General features: G+C 41.1%; 1 protein-coding gene and 1 long non-coding RNA gene across 13 annotated transcripts in view; one reads left to right on the forward strand and one right to left on the reverse strand.

Annotated features, from left to right (window-relative positions):
* The window catches only part of PHACTR4 (phosphatase and actin regulator 4), a 116,367-nt gene extending 99,830 nt beyond the window's left edge, over positions 1–16,537 (forward strand). For all 12 annotated transcript variants that reach the window (XM_057545541.1, XM_057545560.1, XM_057545527.1 and 9 more), the window contains 7 exons: positions 660–847; positions 1,939–2,092; positions 7,593–7,648; positions 8,868–8,929; positions 10,242–10,379; positions 11,312–11,388; positions 14,231–16,537. In XM_057545541.1, coding sequence (XP_057401524.1) covers positions 660–847; positions 1,939–2,092; positions 7,593–7,648; positions 8,868–8,929; positions 10,242–10,379; positions 11,312–11,388; positions 14,231–14,246 — 691 coding nt within the window. In that variant the 3' untranslated portion in view covers positions 14,247–16,537. The remainder of the gene's footprint in view (positions 1–659; positions 848–1,938; positions 2,093–7,592; positions 7,649–8,867; positions 8,930–10,241; positions 10,380–11,311; positions 11,389–14,230) is intronic.
* Positions 15,666–22,876, reverse strand: LOC130708116 (uncharacterized). Its single transcript, XR_009008181.1, has 3 exons — positions 22,827–22,876; positions 22,416–22,685; positions 15,666–15,806 (listed from the first exon to the last, which is right to left on the reverse strand). It is a non-coding gene; the product is annotated as an uncharacterized LOC130708116 (long non-coding RNA).
* Positions 22,877–22,954: the final 78 nt, after the last annotated feature.

A 22,954-nucleotide genomic window follows, 5' to 3' on the forward strand; every position in this document is an offset into this window, starting at 1 on the left:
AACTAAAAGAATTGTTATAGAGCTGTTGCAGTATCCTACTTTTTGGGTTTTTTGCCATAATCTTTTGTACTTCCTGGTATTATTTATTTCGCATCCTGGAAAGAGACAGTTTAGGAATTTGAAGTAGACTAAGTCATAGTTTTATGCCTCCAGAGTGTAAAGCAAAGAAGTTAGTTTTCATCCTTACTTCTCTTTGCTTCCTTGGTTTAGGAAATGGGTTAAATATTTTTATTGAGTATCTTCCATGAGCCAAGTACTATGTTAGATGCTGTGTAATCTCATTCAATCAGACCAAAGCAAACTTGCATCTTATATATTGATCATCAGGGCCCTATGTGCAAGACACTAGTGCATTCTAGAATTTGTCTATTTCATTCTCACAACAAGCCAACAAGGTAGGTATCATTCACATTTACAGAAAAATTAAATAACTTACAAGCTAGTAGATAAGTTGTAGATCTGGGATTTGAACCTGGAGCCCTTTAGATTAATAGCTGCTAAAAAGTTTCTTAGTAAGAATGTAAAAATTAAGGGAAATAACTATAACATTATTTCATTAATGGACTTTTTCATGGTTATTCAGTAGTTTGCCTTGCAAATCAGTTATTCTTTATGTCTCTGAAAGGAAAATGTAAAATGTAATTATGTTAATTTGTTAGTCCAGACGATGAAGAAGAGGAGGAGCAGATCCACATATTTGCATTCGATGCAGATGTAGCATCTACCTCAGTCGTTCCTAAACTACCGCAGTGTCTGCAGGAGGAAGAAGAAGGGAAAGAGAGTGACTCTGATTCAGAAGGTCCTATTCAATACCGAGATGAAGAGGATGAAGATGAAAGCCATCATAGTAAGAAAAGGAGGGAAAGGGAAGGAGAAAGTTCTCTTACAGATAAAGCTGTGTGCTGGTCTTAGCAAGTGTAAGACGCATGGAAGCAGGCACCCTCTCCCATCGAGTCGTCTGGCTGACTGCTCTTGGAAGGCTCTGTGAAAGACTCTTGTCCCTGCTGTTCCCGTTGTTATAACAAGCCAGTGAGAGGGAGCCCAGTAGGTTGAGTCAATCAGTTTTGTATGTGTTTGGTTTTGATTTAAAAATTATTTACCTTGGGCTTCCCTGGTGGCGCAGTGGTTGAGAATCTGCCTGCCAATGCAGGGGACACGGGTTCGAGCCCTGGTCTGGGAAGATCCCACATGCCACGGAGCAACTGGGCCCGTGAGCCACAACTACTGAGCCTGCACGTCTGGAGCCTGAGCTCCGCAACAAGAGAGGCCGCGATAGTGAGAGGCCCACGCACTGCGATAAAGAGTGGCCCCCACTCGCCGCAACTAGAGAAAGCCCTCGCACAGAAATGAAGACCCAGCACAGCCAAAAATTAATTAATTAATTAATTAATTTTTTTAAAAAATTATTTACCTTGATGGTATTAAAGAATGTGGAGTAAAGGAAAGTTGGTATTTGGGCTTTGTGGAAAAGACAAAAGTGATGCTCTCCTTCAGCCTAGTGAGCTTCCTGTGTTCATGGGGCAAAGAAAAAAAACATGTTCATGTACACACATCTGCGAATAATAGAATCCTGATTCCTAAAAGTGGAAAGCAGCTTTAAGAGTAGGAGCCTTATGAGGTGTGTTAGTGCAAATGCCTCTGTGTTGTAATTCAGAGGCTGTCCCCTGCTTAGATCGTCTCTCCTCTAGCAACGCTTACTAAGAAGAAAAATGTAGACAGAGAACTGGTAGAAGTGAAAAGATATTTTTAGCCCGTCTGAGGCCATCTGCTAAAAAGATTTTTAGATGTCCTCAGTTTTACCCCCACCTCACTGTTAGGTGGATCATCAGAGGCCAGCTAGAAAGCTGGGATTATGATATTGTTTGTTCAGACTCTTACCTAGCTCCAGGTGAGGTTGAGCTTTAAGCTTCTACATGTTTTTCTTTCCCTTGTACAAAGGTGCTCTGGCCAACAAAGTGAAGAGGAAAGACACACTGGCAATGAAGTTGAACCACAGACCCAGTGAACCCGAAATGAACATGAATTCTTGGCCTCGAAAAAGCAAAGAGGAGTGGAATGAAATACGGCACCAGATTGCGAACACGCTGATCCGGTAGGCCTTTTCTTAGAATAGATTGATTTGATTTGATTATGCCAGTATATGTCTTAGAGATGTACTTTGTGGTGGAGCATGCAGGTATCTTTTTTTTTTTAATTTTAGAAATAGCATAATTTTTAAAAATACATATTGTACACAGATGGGTATCTTCTAAGAGTTTGGAAATTAAGGAACTAGATGGCTCTCAGAGCTTTAAACCATGAGATAGATCTCACAGCTTTACACCATAAGATAAACATAAGTATGGTTTTTTTTAAAGTTTCTAAGGATTTAGGTGGCTCCCAGGACAGCAAGCCTCTTCTGTCTTGCTCAACCATGAGGTGCCAGCCCAGTTAAAAATCACACACATAATTTCCATTGTATCTATTTCACATGTTCCGTGTAACTGCCTCCTTTCAATGTGTTATATTTTTCAAGTCAGCTGGAACCAAAAGCATAGAGAGACTGAATGCAGGCCAGCTTCCTGCATATGTACTACACGTAGAGTCCAGGTATACAGACAAGTGTTTGCCCACCTAAGATGTTCCTCTTGGAAAGTGGAACTCCTGGCATATTCCATAAAAACAATTAAATAAGGATGCCTGTTAATTAAAATATATTCTCCTCTCCTACCTCAGACACCTGGCTTTGCTGATGGCAATTTTAATGCAGAACTGTGGCCCTCTGAGTGTCAGCAAGAGTCCATCAAGATTAGGAATTAGTTAAGAATGGGGATTTTTTTTCTTTTAGTTTTATTGAGATATATTTGACATACAGCACTGTATGAGTTTAAGGTATAGAGCATAATGATTTGACTTCCATACACCATGAACTGATGACCACAATAAGCTTAATGAACATCCATCGTCTCCTATAGATACAAAATAAAAGAAACAGAAAAAAAAATATTTTCCTTGTGATGAGAACTCTTAGGCTTTACTCTTTTAACAACTTTGATATACAACATACATGTTAATTATATTAATCATGTTGTACATTACATCCCTAGTATGTATTTATTTTATAACTGGAAGTTTGTACCTTTTGACCACCTTCATCCAGTTCCCCCTGTCCACCCCCTGCCTCTGGTAACCACAAATCTGATCTCTTTTTCTATGAGTTTGTTTGTTTGGTTTTTGGAGTATAATAGACCTACAATACTATATTAGTTCCTGGTACACAACATAGTGGTTTGATATTTCTATACATTGCAAAATGATCACCACAATAAGTCTAGTTACCATCTTTCACCATACAAAGATATTACATTATTATTGACTATATTCCCACACTGTATATTTCATCCAAGAATGGGGATCTTTAATAATAGATTCCTTTTTGCTTTATTGCAATGCTAGTTGCTCATCTTTGAGTGTTTTTTCCCAGGTCATAATCGTCTTAGAAGAGCTTGTTGGACACTAGCAATGAATAGTCTAAAATTAAAATGTAGAAATACAAGAGATTAACATTTACAATAGCAATTTACAATACCATCAGAAATCTTTAAATACCTGTGGATAAACCTGACAAAAGATTGTGTAAGACCTATGCACTGAAAAGTATAAAATAATGCTGAAGAAAGTAAAGAAGACCTAAATATATGGAGACAAATAACATATTCATGGATCAGAAGTCTCAGTATTATCAAGACATCAGTAGATTTAATGCAGTTCCAGTCAAAGTACCCCCAGCAGGCTTTAACTGACAAACTGATTCTAAAATTGTTACGGAAATATAAAGCAACTGTCAAAAAGAACAGGATTGGAGGACTAACACTGTCTTATTTTAAGACATATTATAAAGCTAAAGTAACCTAAACAGTATGGTATTGACGTAAAGGTAGGATAGACAAAGAAATCAATGGAACAGAAGAGAGAGCCCAGAAATAGACCCACCCATATATATGCAACTCATTTATGACAAAGGTACAAAGACAATTTCATTGAGAAGGGATGGTCTTTTCAACAAATGGTCCTGGCACAAAAATAACTTCAATTCATGCAGTGTATCATATAAAAAATTAACTCAAAATGGATCATAGACTTAAATATGAGAGCTAAAACTAAAATTTCTAGAATATGGGTTAAAGAAAGATTTCTTAGATATGATCTCAGAGCATGATTCTTAAGAGAAAAACATTGGTAAATTACACTTCATCAAAATTAAAATTTTTTGTTCTGTGAAAGACAGTTTAAAAAAAAATGTAAAAATAAGCCACAGACTGGGAGAAAAATATTTGCAAACCAGGTATCTGATAAAGGTCTTATATCTAGAATATATGAAGAACTCTCCAAACTCAGTAAGAAACAACCCACTTTTTAAAAGGTGGGAGAAGCAAGGACTTCCCTGTTGATCCAGTGGGTAAGACTCTGCCCTCCCAATGCAGGGGGCCCGGCATGTGGAAGATCCCACATGCGGCACACTAACTAAGCCCGTGTGCCACAACTACTGAGCCTGCACTCTAGAGCCGCATGCCACAGCTACCGAAGCCCACGCCCTAGAGCCGGTGCTCCGCAGCAAGAGAAGCCACTGCAATAAGAAACCCGCACACCACAATGAAGAGTAGCCCCCGCTCGCCGCAACTAGAGAAAGCCTGAGCACAGCAACGAAGACCCAACACAGCCAAAAATAAATAAATAAATAAATTTATTTTTTAAAATAAAATAAAATTAAATAATAAAAGACTGATAATATTAAGAGTTGCTGAGGATGGGGCCCAGCTGGATTCTCACACAGTGGTGGTAAAATAGACTGGGAGTGTAAAATAGACTACTTTGGAAAACAATTTGTAAGTTTCTTTAAAAAAATCAAACAACATATGATCCAGCCATTCCATTATTTCTGATAGTCCACGCGAAATAGAAACAACCTAAATGTCCATCAAAACATAAATGGATGAACACGAGCATAGTCCTGTGATGGAATACTACAGAGCAGTAAACAGGAATGAGCTATTTATAATGCCACTACTTGGGTGGATCTCAGTAATTATCCTGAGTGAAAGAAGCTAGACCAAAAAAAGAGTATATACTGTATGATTTTATATAAAATTTTAGAAAATGAAAATTAATTTATAGTTACATAAAACAGATCATTGGTTGCCTGGGGGCAGGGAGGTTGAGAGTAAATAAAGCAGATGAGTGTTTTCGTGGAGGCAGGGAGGTAGAGATTACAAAGGAAATGAAATTTTGTCAGGGAGGTTGTAGTGGGTAGAGTTATATGTTCCAAAATAAATCCTAATCTCTGGTACCTTTGAATGTGACCTTATTTGGACAGAGGGTCTGTGTAGATACAATCAACTTAAGATGAAATCACACTGGATTAGGTAGGCTCTAATCCAATGACTGGTGTCCTCATAAGAGGAGGGAAATTGGGACAGAGAGACACAGGCACACACACAGAGAACGCTGTGTGAATAAGGCAGATACTGGAATTATGCATCTATAAGCCAAAGAACGCCAAGGACTGCTGGCAACCACCAGAATCTAGGAGAGAGGCATGGAACAAATTCTCCCTCTGAACCTTCAAAAGGAACCAACCTTTCTAACACCTTGATTGTGGACCTCTGGACTCCAGAACTGTGAGAGAATAAATGTCTGTTATAAGCCATCCACTTTGTAGTAATTTGTTACAGCAGCCCTAGGAAATCAGTCCAAGGGTGATAGACATGTTCCTTACCATGATTGTGGTGATGATTTTTTTTTTTTAAGATTTTTACCCTGAGGAACTAAATCATTTAATGAACTCTTTTTTTTTTTTAATATATTTATTTATTTTATTTTTGGCTGTGTTGGGTCATCATTGCTGCGTGCGGGCTTTCTCTAGTTGTGGCGAGCAGGGGCTACTCTTCATTGTGGTGTGCAGGCTTCTCATTGCCGTGGCTTCTCTTTGTTGCAGAGCACGAGCTCTAGGCACGCGGGCTTCAGTAGTTGTGGCACACGGGCTCCGTAGTTGTGGCTCACGGGCTCCAGAGCACAGGCTCAGTAGTCGTGGCACACGGGCTTAGTTGCTTCGCGGTATGTGGGATCTTCCCAGACCAGGGCTCAAACCCGTGTCCCCTTCATTGACAGGCAGATTCCTAACCTCTGCGCCACCAGGGAAGTCCCAGTGATAATTTTATAGGGAAATACATATGTCAAAATATCAAATCATGCAATTTATTGTATGTCACTTATACCTTCGTAAAGCTGTGCTGGTGTTTTTTTTAATGAACATTGAAAAAAGAAAAGCTTTGAAATACATAAAGTTGTAAATTGTATATAAAATGGGGCTGGGAGCTTTCTATGCAACTAAAGAGTTACTAGCACATAGTTCAAATACTGTCAGAGCTATACGTTAAAAGTAAGAAATGAAGAACTTTCTGATTCTAGAAATGACAAGTTGTCATTGGTGAATAACATCTCAGAACTGGGAATGAGATGAGAAACTTCATCAAATATTTCAGAGAGGACTGAAATTAAAATCATAGGTTTTACAGAATATAACTTCAAAAGAGACAACCTTAAATTCCAGTGGTTCCTAAAACACTGGTTTAAAAATCAAAAGAGAGGCTTCCCTGGTGGCACAGTGGTTAAGAATCCACCTCCCAACGCAGGAGACACGGGTTCAAGCCCTGGTCTGGGAAGATCCCACATGCCACGGAGCGACTAAGCCCATGTGCCACAACTACTGAAGCCTGCGCACCCTAGAGCCCATGCTCTGCAACAAGAGAAGTCACCGCAATGAGAAGCCTGTGCACCACAACAAAGAGTAGCCCCCACTCGCCGCAACTAGAAAAAGCCCACGTGCAGCAATGAAGACCCAACGCAGCCAAAGATAAATAAATAAATTATTAAATAAATAAATCAAAATCAAAATCAGAAGAAGACTTCCCTGGCGGTCCAGTGGTTAAGACTCCACACTTCCAATGCAGGGGGCGCAGGTTCAGTCCCTCGTTGGTGAAGTAAGATCCCACATGCCGCACAGCCAAAAAAAAATAAAACAAAATAAATAAAATAAAAATAAAAAGAGGAACATCAGAGTCATATGGGAAGCATTATGCATATATATGTGTATACACACACACACACACACACACACATATATATATATATATATATATATATATATATATATATATATATACAGTCTCAGTCCTCATTCTGGTTTCCTAAATGAGAATTTTTATTAATATCTTTGAGGATCTGTGTTAACCCATATGCTGAAGGAGCAAATCTGTTTGGTTGCCACCAGAACAGTCCATATCTTCATTTTACACATGAGTAACTCAAGGTCTAACTGAGCTTTTTTGTGGTGATAGGGCTTGCTGGCATCAAAGCTAGAACTAGAATCCTGGCCTCCTGTTTGCCTGTACAATTCCTTTTTATGTTGTAATATCTGTATTAACACTTTCAGTGTGAAAAGTGTTTCATAAACACTTTTCATAAGGTGTTTCAAAAGTGTTTCATAATCAGATCTTTATAAACAGGACTGGGAGATTTAACATAGACAATATTCTTATTTATCTCCTTTTTAGACGACTGAGTCAAAGACCAACACCAGAAGAACTAGAGCAACGAAACATACTACAACGTGAGTCCAGCTTTGGAAATGAAGTCTTACAGATTTTCTTTGTGTGTTTCTGACTTTAATATACATGACAGAAAAGAGAAGCATTTTTCAACAAGGGCCAAGGAGAGAGTATTCTAGCCAAGGAAGGAGTATTCATACTTTTTACCCCTGAAGGAACATAGTTCCCCCCAAGCTTCCTTTACAAGATATCATTATGATATTGTTTAGTGTACTGGGATACTCCAGAAAATTGTATTTTAATTTTCTCATAGTATCCTGCACCTACCTTGGGCATTTGAGAGGTTTTGACAGCGTGTGCTGCCCAACTTTTCTCTGTCTTAAGAGAGGTAAGGTAGTGGTTGTGTATTTGGAGTGGACCTTCCTATTCCTAGTGGAATCTGAGAGCTGGGACCCCAGAGCAAGTCCCAAATGCAGCAGTTGTTGTGCCTTTTTCATCTCTTAAGGCTTTCATACCTCCGAAGTCAGAAAATAGGACCATGTATTTAATTTGCTTTCTGTTTATGTAAATGACTAACTGAAATAGCATTCTAATCCAGTACAGATTTATTTTTCCCGATTATAGGGTGAAATTTGTCCTTAAATACCTCCACACTGAAGAGGATTAGGCTTTATAGGGTTACAAGTGTGGGAACCTTTATAGACATATCATGTGAAACCTAGTGTGAGCTCCATTCTCCATTGTTAGTGGTTACTCTTGAGCAAAGATCTGCGAAGTTTTTCTTACAGGGCACATAGTAAATACTTTCAACTTTGCAGGCCAAAAAGCAAAAGGAAGCTATTATGTAGGTACTTATCAGACCATTCAAAATGTAACCATTTAAAAATGTAAAGGCCATTCTTAGCTCATGGGCAGGAAAAGTACAGGCAGCTGGCCAGATTTGATACCATAGTTGGCTGACCCATGCTCTTAAGTATTTGACTACACCAGTTGACAAGAAAATTGTCTTGATTAGCCAGTCCCAAAGTAAGTATTTTATTCTGACTTGGAGCCTGTAAGAAATACCTGTGTATGGGACTTCCCTGGCAGTCCAGTGGTTAAGACTCCAGGCTTCCACTGCAGGGGGCCCGGGTTCAATCCCTGGTCGGGGAACTAAGATCCCACATGTCATGGGGTGCGGCCAAAAAAAAAAAAGAAATATCTGTGTGTAATTACTGAAACGTTTGATATGCAGATTGCCATTTTGAAGTAATATTCTTTGTTTGTGACTGTAAACTGTAGCTAAAAATGAAGCTGATCGTCAGGCAGAAAAACGAGAGATTAAACGTCGGCTCACTAGAAAGGTACACTGTCTCAGTCTGTCCACTTACTGTGTGTCTTGTATTTGAATGACCTATTTGACTGGAAAGAAATAAATTTGACTTGAATTGCCGTAGATTGCTATGAAAATAGAACACATGATGAAAATACAGAAAACAACACATCATTATAAGAACTTTTTTTTCCCCATTTTTACTGTTTAAAGAAAGCCTGGCACAAGAAGGTGCTCAATAAATGTTTGCACAAGTTTTGACCTTTTATTTGGTAGACCTGGGATTTTGGTGTATACTATAAAAGCTGTTGATGTGTGGAAACGGTAACAGGAGGAGTGTGTAGAATGCAATTTTGCAAGGCAAACTGGTGGTTTTCTAATCAGAGAAAGAACTGAACTTTACCCTTAGTAACACCTGAAAAGTATGAAAAACCAAATAGGATTTTCTCATTGGTCCCAAATCAGTTAGGGTAGAATCTTTTCTATACCAGACTTGTGTTAGCCCTTAAACTCTGGGATTAAGCCCTTTTTCCTTTCCCTCCCTCCATAATAGTTGGTAATTACCTCCTGTAGATTCTTGGAGTTGGTCTGAGTTCTCTAGACATTTCTTAAAATGTATAAGAATCCCCAAGAGAGCAAGGAATCTAGGCATTTTTCTCCTGATTTTTCCCACTTCTCCTCTTCCCCAGGACCAGAGGAATTATCCTTGATAGATTGGGGGTGGCTAGAGGCCATCACTGGACTTAATGCCTTCAGATTGAGCAAGTTACCTGATTGTTCAACCTTAAATCATGCTTTGTTACAGAATCTGATATCTTGGGCATTATTCACGGTGAAAGGAAATTCACCCTTAATATTACCCATTAATAGATATTGCTTTCATATTAAATGTATTCACTTTCTAATGTATTAGATATGAATTTGTAGCCCTGACCCTTTTGCTACCCAAAATGTGGTCCACGGAGCAGAAGCATTGGCATCACCTGGGAGTTTGTAAGAGATGCAGAATCTCAGGCCCCACCCCAGATCTGCTTAGTCAGAATCTACACTTTAACCACATCCCCAAATGGTTTGTATGCATGTTGAAGTTTGAGAAGCACTGGTTATACTGGTTTATAGCAATGGTTCTCTGTCTTGGCTATGCACTGTGGAGCTTAAAGAAACAAACAATCTCCTGATACCCGGAATCTCTGAAGATGGACCCAGGGATCAGTCATGTTTAAAGGTCCCCAGCCGATTCCGATGTGCATTGAAAGGTTGAAGCTCTGGATTAGAGGCAGTTTAAATGCATGATTGATGCCTAACTCCTGGCATAGTGAACTGAGAGCCTCCATTTCTTTCAGCTCAGTCAAAGGCCAACTGTGGCTGAACTGCTTGCCAGGAAGATTCTGAGGTTTAATGAATACGTGGAGGTAACAGACGCTCATGATTATGACCGGCGAGCTGACAAACCTTGGACCAAACTGACCCCTGCTGACAAGGTGTCTGTCGTTTGTCTCTCTTTCTTTATTTGAAGGGTACAAGACATTAACTAGAAGGGGGAACCATAAACAAAATTTCTACTTCTTGTATAATGTTAAATATCTAAGGTACAAAATACCAAGATGCACCAACCAAAACTTTATACTAATGACTTCACCACCACCACCAAAACTGAAACAGAAGAAAATCCCTGCTACATCACAGAGTACAAAAATCTGGAAATACAACACATTTTTTAACAGTGGTTATGTTTGGTTGGAGGGAGTTTGGATGGTATATTTTAGTAATTACCCATATTTCACTTTTATAACAGGAAAAGCATTTTTTTTAATTTATTTATTTATTTATTTATTTATTTTTGGCTGTGTTGGGTCTTCGTTTCTGTGCAAGGGCTTTCTCTAGATGCGGCAAGCGGGGGCCACTCTTCATCGTGGTGTGCGGCCCTCTCACTATCGTGGCCTCTCTTGTTGCGGAGCACAGGCTTCAGACGCGCAGGCTCAGTAGTTGTGGCTCACGGGCCCAGTTGCTCCGCGGCATGTGGGATCCTCCCAGACCAGGGCTCGAACCCGTGTCCCCTGCATTAGCAGGCAGATTCTCAACCACTGCGCCACCAGGGAAGCCCAGGAAAAGCATTTTTACATGCTGTGGAAACTATAAAAAGTACAATATCTCTTTGGAGGTCTTCAAGTGTTTCGATTTAACTGGAGAGTTCAGGTTTATTATGAGATAAGGGTGTCAGGAAAGGCGATATGCATCAGGCTCAGAGCTTCACTCAATGTGTTGACCTGGCTTCCTCCCTCCCTCTGGGTTGCCTGCCGGGGGTCACAGTCACTCACAGAGTTAATTAAGCACAGTAGAGACTAGATGGCAGATACACTGCTGTACTCTAGCAGACAGAAGATGCTGAAGCGTTTTTGTTTCTACTCTGCAGGCCGCCATAAGAAAAGAATTAAATGAATTTAAAAGCTCAGAGATGGAAGTTCATGAGGAGAGCAAACATTTTACACGGTAAGACCCAAATGCTGTGAGCTAAGTAGAGCTCCACCAAAAAGCAAATGTAGCAGAGTTGTTCAGCTAGGAAGAACTCTAATGACATAGTTAAAAGAACAACACTCAGTGTTAATTGCAAGAAGACTACGTTAAGAGAAACGGATGAGAACTAAGAGGCATAGTTCATGCCTTACTGAGTGTGGCATTTTATGTATATTACCTTATTTAATCCTTGCATCAAACATACCAGGTGTGTTCATATCCCCATTTTCTTGATGAGGAAGTAGACTCAAAAAAGTTAAGTAACGTGCTTGACTTGCACAACCAGGATGTGCGGAAAGGAATGAATGACTAAAAGCCACTGGGTGCTCTCTTCTCTGCACTTCACTGTCCCAGGTTATGGATGAGGAACTGTTGCTGAGCTAGACAACAGCCTGCCCTCTCTGGTTTCAGTCCTTTCTAGCACAGTTGATCTTACCAACTTAGTGTATAAACATCATGAAACAAGCCAAGAAGCATTTTGATTTGGAATTACTGTTGTGATTAAGGACCCAGCCCACACCTAAAGACTCAGCGAGCCACAAATGGAATCAGTGAAAGCATCTAGGTGACTCTCAGAACATTTATAAAAGGAGGCTAAATGAAAGAAGTTATAATGACAATTACAGTTTGCTGTAAAAAAAAGGAAGAAGCAAAATTGGAAAATAAAATATTGTTAAACATTTTTTCAATCACAGTACAGACAAATGGTTATTTTAACTACAGAATTTTTTTGTATTGAACTCTGACAGGATTGGAGAAGGCAGATTCTTTGAACAACAGTAACACCATTCAGGGTGCTGTAATATGAACTCAAATAACAAACCATACTTGCCAGCAAGGAGATTATAGTCTAATCCAGGAAGAGACCTATATACCACTGTGTACAATCAATATGATAAATGCCTCAGTCATTCTGAGGCCTGAATCTGTCAGGTTTCATATCCCAACTCCACCATTTCCTGGCTATGTCAGTGTTAGCTTTTTTTTTAAAATAAATTTATTTGTTTGTTTGTTTGTTTATGGCTGCGTTGGGTCTTCGTTGCTGCACGCGGGCTTTCTCTAGTTGCATTGAGTGGGGGCTACTCTTTGTCGTGGTGCACGGGCTTCTTATTGCGGTGGCTTCTCTTGTTGCAGAGCACAGGCTTTAGGTGCATGAGCTTCAGTAGTTGTGGCACGTGGGCTCAGTAGTTGTGGCACACAGGCTCAGTAGTTGTGGCTCTCAGGCTCTAGAGCGCAGGCTCAGTAGTTGTGGCGCATGAGCTTAGTGCTCTGCGGCATGTGGGATCTTCTGGGACCAGGGCTCGAACCCGTGTCCCCTGCATTGGCAGGCAAATTCTTAACCACTGCGCCACCAGGGAAGTCCAGTGTTAGCTATTTTTATTAGTAGTAGTATTAGTAGTAAAGTACCATATTGAGCAACAATACAAGAAAGTCATAGAGAAGGTGACATTTAGGCTGCATCTTAAATTATGTAAAATAATTTATTTGGACAGGAAGGAAGGAAGGAGCATTGTAAGCAGAACTACCAGCTTTAGCAAGACTTTGGGAGGCAGGAAAATGCGTGTTCTGAGTAATAGAACATGTAGCTGGAGCAGAGGATGGATGGGGGCAGCATGGTGAAGGAGAGACTAGCAAGATGCGTTACAGTCGTGTTCTGAAGAGCTTTGACTCATGCTAGGATATTGGAACCATTGGAGTTCCGTGTATTTGGGAAAAAGCCCTGGTGGAACTGTGGAAGGTGATTTGGAAGAATGACGAGACCAGCAGCAGGGAGACCAATTAGGAAGCAACTAAAATAGAGTGAGCATGCTGCTAGCTCAAACCAGGGAGGATAGGTTTGAAAGACATTTCAAGCGTAGAATCAACAAGATTTGGCAATCTGTTGATTCCAGGGATGAACCAAAGGAAGTAATCAAAGTGACTCCTTAGATTTCCAGTGTGATTTTTGAAGACTGTTTAGTTAATAAGGAGTTCAGGCGAACAGTTTAGGACATTTATTCAGTGATTATTCAGCACCCACTACCTGATAGATACAGTTCTAGGTGCTTGGGATATAGCAGAGGACAAGATAAAGTCCCTGTCCTCAAGGAGCTTTTATTCTAAAAGAGGAAGGCAGACAGTGAACAGACTAGAAAGTCAATTATACATGTTGAGTCTGAGGATCCTGTGACACATGGAGGGGGAGCTGCCTAGAAGACAGTTGGATATTCAGCCTAGAGTCCAGGGAGAAAAGCAAGGTATAAAGATTCAAATTTATGAAAAAAGATAGTAGTTCTTAAGGAGAAAAGTGTTTTGTATTTAAAGGGTGGACAGAGGAAAATGAACCAGGAAAACATTGAGGAAAAGCAATTGAAAAAGAGGGAAAACTAGGGAAAAGATAGTGTTACGGAAGTCAAAAGAAGAGAGTTTCAAGAAGGAAGGAAGAGGATCAGGCGTATCAGATGCTACAGAAATGTCAGGTAGGATTAGAGTGGAGGAGAAGTAACTTTTTAAAATTGGAACATTCATTTCATTACTTTTAAGATAATACAGTTGACCTGTGAACAAGGCAGGAGTTGGGGCTCCCACAACCCTCTGAACAGTTGAAAATCCACGTATAATTTATAGCTCCCCTCCATATAGGTGGCACCTCGGTATCCATGGTTCCACTTCCTACACAGGCTATTCAGTCATGTAGTTCTGTGGTATTTACTATTGAAAAAACTCCACGTACAATTGGACTCGCACAGTTCTAACCCTTGTTGTTCAAGGGTCAATTGTAATAGCAAAGAAATCTACGATATCTGGTAACTCGGCTCTTTTTGATCATCTGTTTTAGCTACCACCGTCCATGATGCTGAAGTTTGAGAGAGGATCTAAGCAACCCCCTAAAACAGGGCTGCCTTGCTGCTTCAGTCTCCAGAGCGACATGGAGGGAACTTCAGCACTTCTCAGCGCAGCCAGAATTGAGTCCTCTGGGATATAGTTCTGGGGTGAACAGCACTTCTGTGAATGTAGCATTTCACTGGAATGGATTCTCATGTGCTGCCTTGGGCAAAGCTGAACACTTTGTCAGTGCTTTTGAACCTTTTAATATTGCAGCATACCTGAGGGCTCTTCCCTCACCAGCCACCAATGTTCTGAGTCACTTGCAGGTTCCAGGGTTTATTGGCTGCACCTCACCCTCACCCAGGATGACTGCCTGTGCTGAGGCACAGTTTGCACCATTAGCCTTACCTGCCCTGTCCTGTTGTGAGACCCACCTGTGTAGGCGCTAAATTCTAGCCATCACATCCAGTTGGTGATGGGGGAAACCTTCTGGAGGCCCCCAACCTTCTGGAAAAGGGGGCCCCCACCTCCAGGGGAAGCCTTCATACCACACTGGCATGTCAGCTGAAAGCACTGCACTATACCTCTTGTAACACAGCAGTACAGTCCTCTTCAGGCAGTCCAGCCCAAGAGAAGCTCAGGATCTGACATGTTCTTCCTTTTGGCACAAGTCATTCTGACTTTTATCTGTAAAAAAAAGAAAGAAATCTTGAAGAAATGATGGGAACTTATGTTTTTCCTGTCTGTTAAACAGTCTGAGCTGCAACCAGATTCCAAGTTGGGAAAATGAGAAAGCATATATGTTTTCTGTATATAAAAACAAGACCAAAAAAGGCCTTTACATTGAGGCTAACTTGGCAGAAAACTGACTCATGGCTTAAATTGTATAGGCTATTGTACTTTTGTTGTACCAAATGATACTCTAAATCATTCTAACCAAGAGATGTATTTTCCCCCATAAAGCAGAGTTGCAGCAACTCTGTGGGAGCACTTGTGTGCTGTCAGCCCCACACTTCCAGCCAGAATCACAGCAAGGTCCTGGGGATGTGGAGTGCTAGATAGAAAAAGGTCTTTGGAGAAGCAGTTAGGAGGGGGAAGATCATGACCCACTGCTCCTCTCTTTTCCTCAGTACTGTTTGCCTTCTCCTGCTGCACTCTTTGTCTTAACTCCCAACATTGATCTTCCTGCTGACCCTCTCTGGGAGCTTCCACCTTACTCACCCCTCCTCTTCCAAGCTGTAGCCAGTGCAGTTGGTGCCTGGGCATTGACTCAGGCCCCACTCCTTTTTGTATGTGTAATATATATTAATATGATTTCCTAAAACAGAAGATTCAGTTGCTTTCTTTGAATTTTTACTGAAAACCATACAGCCTTACTATTTCCCTCTAATTCCTATACACTCTAAGTGGAAGGGAAAAAAATAGTTTCTACTTAACTGATGAATGTAGCTTTTTCCCTTTAATGTTCAGAAAATTGTGGCTATTTTATAGATTTCTTCTGATTTCTTCTGCAGTCCATGTTGTTCTGTATGTGATCTTTCAGTGGATTTTTCTCTTTTCCTCCTTTCATGTCCACGTAAGATTTGCTGAACAATCAGAATACCAGGTTAAAACAAAGCTAAAGTGACCTTAAAAGGTAGTATCTTCCCTCCATATGGGGTATAGGGAGGTATTTGGATTTCTCAGTAAACGTCAAGTGCTTTATGGCTGTGGAGATACACTGGGCCCACATCGCCTTCAAATTCATTAACATTTGGTATGACCAAGGGAAGATAAGTGACAATTCTACAAAGTTGTTAAAGGTCTGTATATAAGGTGGCCACACATTAAGTGTTAACTTCTTCTAACCTTTCTATCTTGTTGTTTTGGAAACTATTTGGCTTATGCCAGCATCCTCTGTGGCTTCAGATGACATTTTTCAAACCCCTTTCACTGCCTTCCTTTCCCTTAATGTGCCAAGCTTGAAACAGGATTTGATTTCCTGAGCTACTTGTCTGCTTTCTATGTGCCACCAAGGAATCTAGTTCATCTTTCATCTCATTCATGTTCTTTTGAAACAAGATACTTTGGGAGTCAAGTCTTTTCAGGTGTTTATATAAATATATATATAAAGAGGATTTTGTGTTCTCTTTCCGTGTAAGTAACAATTCACAATCATAATGTAAAGAAGAAATAAAAGCCTGTTGTATTGTACTTCAAGATGCTTCCCTGATGTACAGAATCTCCTTGTAAAATAAATAATTGCATTGTATATCAGTCTTCCTATCAATATTAATTATTAATGTATTTTAGAATTAAAAAAACAAATTATACTATTTTGGTGTGTAGTGTTTATTTTTTATGTTCTACCTCACTCCAAATGATTTAAGGTTGCTTAAAAATGCTCCCTAAGGGACTTCCCTGGCAGTCCAGTGGTTAAGACTCCGTGCTCCCAATGCAGGGAGCATGGTTCAATCCCTGGCGTGGGAACTAAGATCCTGCAAGCTGCACAGCGTGGCAAAAAAAAAAAAAAATCCCTAAAATATTGCTAGACACCCTAAATGAGAAGTAGATGAGGGGGAAAAATTATAGTAAGAACTTTAAATGTAACCAGAGATGAAGGTCAGTGATGTTTGTGTCTGTCTGTACAGAATTGTGGAAAAAGAATAAGCTGCAGAGAGGAAAGCCACCTGTGAACCCCACACTGTGTAGCAGGTACAGCTAGCTCTAGGTTTTATTAATCCCACCTAGACTGGGAGGTAAGTGAAAGTACACTCATTTTACCAGTGAAGAACTTGAGAGGTGAAGTTACCTCCCCAAAGTCAAAATTATGTAATCACTCTTTACATATATTCAAGGAAAAGCAATTGCATCCTAATCAGTTGTCCCTGCAAGGACTTACTGTGTCTGGACCACAATATAATTAGACCTCAGGCTGACATCACAATAGGACAGATTGTAGCTTATGTACTCCTCTCTGGCAAGCAGCCCAGTTTCAATCGAGGTGGCCCCACCAATGACTCACTTTGTACTTGTCACTTCAGAGACTGGCCTTGATTATTGTAGCACCCTTTACCAAGGGTTAAGAGAAACCATGAGTCAGAACTGCTCGTGCCATTGGGCTCCACCTGCTCCCATATTTTCCTTCTACTAGCCCTCCAAAGAGGCCTCAAACTGCCATTACCCTTTTGAGGTCACGCATTGTCTCTAGAAGGGTATTTCGAAGGTACACATTGCCCAGTGTTTGCTGAAACAGTGAATGAATTTAGGGTCCATAAGGATTTTGATTACTGTACCCCAGGAGAGAGAGGACTACAATTGCAGAGAAGGGGTTTGGAAAACCACCATCAGAAAGGGCAAGTCCAGTGGATATTGAATGGGAGGTGATGGGATAGGAAGTCTACTTACAGAAGTTGAGAATGTGCAATAAAGAAAAGCCAGGTGCTGAAACCAAAACACAGCCTAAACCAGTTTCAATTCCATCTGTAAGAGGCGTGAAGGGAAGAGAAGGAAACACCAGCAGCCTGGACCGCTTGCTCCATCTTTCTCCTCTGTGGGTACCATTAATTTCTTCCCCCAAGAATTTTTGCCTCCTTCATAAAGCATAGAGGTCATATGACAGGAACAAACACCCTCAACTTCTCTGCATCTGGTACTGAGGAGACACACACACACACCATTAATTCATTCATTCGATCAGCGTTTATCTCCTTCCTGCCCCACCAAGAAAAACAATCTTCCCCTGTCTCTATCACCTACTTTTCCCATACTCCCTTCACATAATCTATTCTAACATTAAACAACTTAAATTCCTGTACAGTCCAAGCAGTTGAACTAAATGAGTGACAGGAAAAAGAAGCAATGCAGATGTAAACTGAACAGTTTTCTTGACATTCGTGTAGGACCTCTGGTCCATACATGCTGTTTTCCATTTCTAAAGCCATGTTCACTCAACTCATTAAAATATAAACTAAATCCAAAATAAAATGGCTTTCCCTGAGGTTACCAGTGTCTTCTTGGTTAACTGCCACATCCAAGGCCTGTTTTCAGCTCAAAACGTATCCGACTACTCTGCAGCATGTGATGCTCTGGGCCATGTTCTAATCCTCAGAACTTCTTCTTTGGCTTCTCAGACACCACTCAGTCTCCTGGTTCTCCTCTGATCATGCTTCCTCTGTCCCCCGGCTTCTTTCCTGACCACCGTTTAAATGTTGGGTTTTCATGTCCTCTCATCACTCTCCCTGCTCTTCCAACATGACTTCAGTCACCACTCTTATTCTGACAACTTCTACATCTTTATTTACAACTCGGATTTCTTGCTTGGAGTCCAACCCTATATCCAATTACCCTGTAGACATATATACACTCACATGTTCCCAAGGTAAGCACCTCCAGGTTTCCTTTTCAAGGGGGTGCTGAGAGAGGGGTCGGAATGAGTGAGGCTTCAGCAGCGTTTGCAGCAGTTCACAATTCAATAAACAATGAGGTTAACAACAACAAAAAAACTTATATTCACCTCCTACGTGGACCTTACTCGCTACCCCTACCACCTACTTTCTCAGTTATCAGAGTTAGAGACCACAATATGTTCAGCATCCCAAAATGAAACTTTGGTATTATCTGCAAGTTTCTCTCTTACCTTGCAGGTCCAGTGGGACAATAAAGTCTGTATATTCTCTACCTCAGAAGTGTCTCTCGGGGACTTCCCTGGTGGCACAGTGGTTTAGAATCTGCCTGCCAGTGCAGGGGACACAGGTTCGAGCCCTGGCCTGGGAAGATCCCACATGCCACGGAGCAACTGAGCCCGTGCGCCACAACTACTGAGCCTGAGCTCTAGAGCCCGCGAGCCACAACTACTGAAGCCCGTGGGCCTAGAGCCCGTGCTCTGCAACAAAGAGAAGCCACCGCAGTGAGAAGCCCGTGCACCACAACGAAGAGTAGCCCCTGCTCGCCACAACTAGAGAAAGCCCGCGTGCAGCAACGAAGACCCAACACAGCCAAAAATAAATAAATAAATGAATTAAAAAAAAAAAAAAAGTGTCTCTCAATTCCTTTATCTCCTCTTGCCTTGTTTACCATTCAAGTTCAAAGCCAACATAATTTAATGGGACTTTATAACCTCCAGTCTCTCCAATCTATCCTCCGACATTGCCACTAGGGTTACCTTTCTAAAATGCAGAGATAGGGACTTCCCTGGTGGTCCAGTGGTTAAGACTCCGTGCTTCCACTGCAGGGGCACAGGTTCAATCCCTGGTCTGGGAACTAAGATCCCACATGCCGAGCGGCACAGCCAAAAAAAGATAAAATGCAAAGATAGAGCAATCCTTTACTTCAAAACTATTGACCCCTAGTTACCTGCAGGATAAAATTTAAACTTTGTCTGGACCACAAGATACTTTGTATTCAGCTCTTGCCTATTTCTCAGGCTCATGAAAAGCCCAGGCAGTTTTCCCTTTGATGTTCCTAATCAAGCTGACCTCTCACCCTTCCCGGGAGACCACAGGCCTGCTAGTTCCTCACTTGGAATGCTGTCATCGTCCACACTCCACCCTTTTACTATTCCTTCAAGTTTTAGCTCAAATTTTAACTCCCCAGGAAAACCCTCTCAGCCTTTAGCCAACTGTTCAGTTGCTCTGTCCTCAGAATACATTATTCATGCCACACAGCGCTTATCAAGTAGAAGTATAATTTGCTGTCATGTCTATTTCCCCCACTGTGAGTGCTCAAGGACAGAAAAAGTGGCTCATCTCAATCCCCAGTGACTAGCACAATGCCTAGCAAATTAAGTCATATTCACTAAGTAAGTGTTGAATGAGTGAATGAAAGGCAACTGAATACTTGTAATATCACCAGAAAAGTAGCAGAATTATTTGTCTCTCTTCCTCTAACCTACTGGTTCTCAAACATTTTTGTTTTGTGACCCCTTCATAATTTAAAAAATTACTCAGAACCCCAAAAAACTTTCTATCTGTTGGTAATATCTATTGATACTTATTGTACTAAGATTAAAACTGAGAAAATTTTAAAATATTTATGATACATTTCAAAATAATAATCTATTACAGGTTAATTAACAATATATTTGTATGAAAAATAACTATTTTCCAAAAATAGAGAAGAGTGGCATTGTTTTACATTTTTTGCAAATCTCTTTACTGTCTGGTTTTTTTTTTTTTTTTTTTTTTTTTAAAGTTTTACTTGATTTTATTTATTTATTTATTTATTTTTGGCTGTGTTGGGTCCTCGGTTCGTGCGAGGGCTTTCTCCAGCTGCGGCAAGCGGGGGCCACTCTTCATCGCGGTGCGCGGGCCTTTCTCTATCGCGGCCCCCCCCGTCGCGGGGCACAGGCTCCAGACGCGCAGGCTCAGCAATTGTGGCTCACGGGCCCAGCCGCTCCGCGGCATGTGGGATCCTCCCAGACCAGGGCTCGAACCCGCGTCCCCTGCATTAGCAGGCAGACTCTCAACCACTGCGCCACCAGGGAAGCCCTACTGTCTGGTTTAATTGAAGGCAACTCAGTTCTCATATCTGCTCTTGCATTCAACCTGTTACTATATGGTGTTTTGGTTTAAGTAAATGAAGAAAATCCAGTCCCACACAAGATATATAGTTGGTAAAGATGTCAGCCATTCTTTCAAATGAAATAGTATTCCATGAAAAAAACGTGGCTTTTTCAGCTTACAACTCAAACAATGGCATAAGTGCTTTTCCTGCAGATCAGCTTTTCACATGCAGCATAAATGCTCTATGTGTACTTCTCACTTTGTCACATAGAATATTAAAAAAACAGATACTCAGGACTTCCCTGGTGGCGCAGTGGTTAAGAATCCGGCTACCAATGCAGGGGACACGGGTTCGAGCCCTGCTCCGGGAAGATCCCACATGCCTCGGAGCAACTAAGCCCGTGAGCCACAGCTACTGAGCCCACACGCCTAGAGCCTGTGCTTCGCAACAAGAGAAGCCACCGCAATGAGAAGCCCGCACACCACAATGAAGAGTAGCCCCTGCTCACCACAACTAGAGAAAGCCCGTGCATAGCAACGAAGACCCAACGCAGCCAAATAAATAAATAAATAATAAAAGACAGATACTCAAAAGGCAAGAATTAGTAAAATTAATGATTTTTACTTCTTCATCAAGGACGTCCTTCGATGAAACTGACTTTTTTTTTAATTGTAAATTTGTGTTGATGAAGAATGACCACCAGTACAGTTTGGTGACAGGGCTTTGAAACAAACTAAGACACCAGCAGTTTAACCCACAATTTCATTTTACATCAATGTGGAGTCAACATAGTGAAGGAGGCAGAAAAAGTCTAAGTATTATTATGAAATAGTTTTGACCTCATGAACCCCCAAAAGAGTTTCAGGGACCCCAGAGTTGGCCAACTACACTTAGAGAACCACTGCTCTGGGTAATAGGGCTTCCCTGGTGGCGCAGTGGTTAAGAATCCGCCTGCCAAGTCAGGGGACACGGGTTCAAGTCCTGGTCCAGGAAGATCCCACATGCCACAGAGCAACTAAGCCTGCGCTCTAGAGCCCATGAGCCACAACTACTGAAGCCCGTGAACCTAGAGCCCGTGCTCCACAACAAGAGAAGCCACCACAGTGAGAAGCCCGTGCACCGCAATGAAGAGTAGCCCCCACTCGCCACAACTAGAGAAAGCCTGCGCGCAGCAAGGAAGACCCAACACAGCCAAAAATAAATGAAAGAAAGAAAATGCATGGTATTAAAAAAAATTTTTTTTTAAACTGGGTAATAATACCAATGTCTTAGAATTGCTGCGATGGTAAATAATGTATTTAAAGCACCCAGAACAAAATCTTATAGGAGGAACACCATAAATGTTTCTACTCGTTATAGCAGAGCTGTGATGGCTCTACGTCAATTATCTAACATTTATTCGAAATTCTATCACATTTGCAACATTTCACATGTAACATTTATCTTCAGGATTCTTTGCTTGCCTTCTTTATAATAGGTGTCTATATGTGTTAAAATACACGTAACATAAAATTTACCAGTTTAACCATTTTTAAGTGTACAGTTTAGTACTTCCGACTTATTTACCAACGCCATTTATCAAATGTTTATTTCACACGTAACAGGGTAGATTCAATCCCTTTTGAGACTCTGTATTTCTCTAGATGCCTTTTTCTTTTTCTGTTTTTTTTTTCAGACAAGGCTTAAATGCCTTTTCTATTCAGAATACTTACCAATCCAAAGGTGTTTTGTTTTTTTTTTAATAAATTATTTTATGTATTTATTGTTGGCTGTGTTCGGTCTTCGTTGCTGCGCATGGGCTTTCTCTAGTTGCGGCGAGCGGAGGCTGCTCTTCATTGTGGTGCGCGGGCTTCTCATTTCGGTGGCTTCTTGTTGCGGAGCACGGGCTCTAGGCGCGGGGGCTTCAGTAGTTGTGGCACACGGGCTTAGTCGCTCCGCGGCATGTGGGATCTTCCCGGACCGGCGTTCGAACCCGTGTGCCCCTGCATTGGCAGACGGATTCTTAACCACCGTGCCACCAGGGAAGCCCAATCCAAAGGTTTTTTTGACGACTTTATTTAACGGCTTATCCTCCAGATTGGTGAACTGATCGTAAAGTCGTAAATACCCGATCCAGCACTTACCCATCAGCCTAAATACTTCAAAACCTCCCTTTCTGTAACTTGCACTTTCAAGGTCCCGCGCGAAGTCTCTAGTATCGCGAGATGCCTCTACGCCAGGTAGGGGTGGGGCTTAACCTGCAGTGGAGTCC

The sequence above is a fragment of the Balaenoptera acutorostrata genome, chromosome 1 (assembly GCF_949987535.1).
Source record: "Balaenoptera acutorostrata chromosome 1, mBalAcu1.1, whole genome shotgun sequence".
NCBI lineage: Eukaryota > Metazoa > Chordata > Mammalia > Artiodactyla > Balaenopteridae > Balaenoptera > Balaenoptera acutorostrata.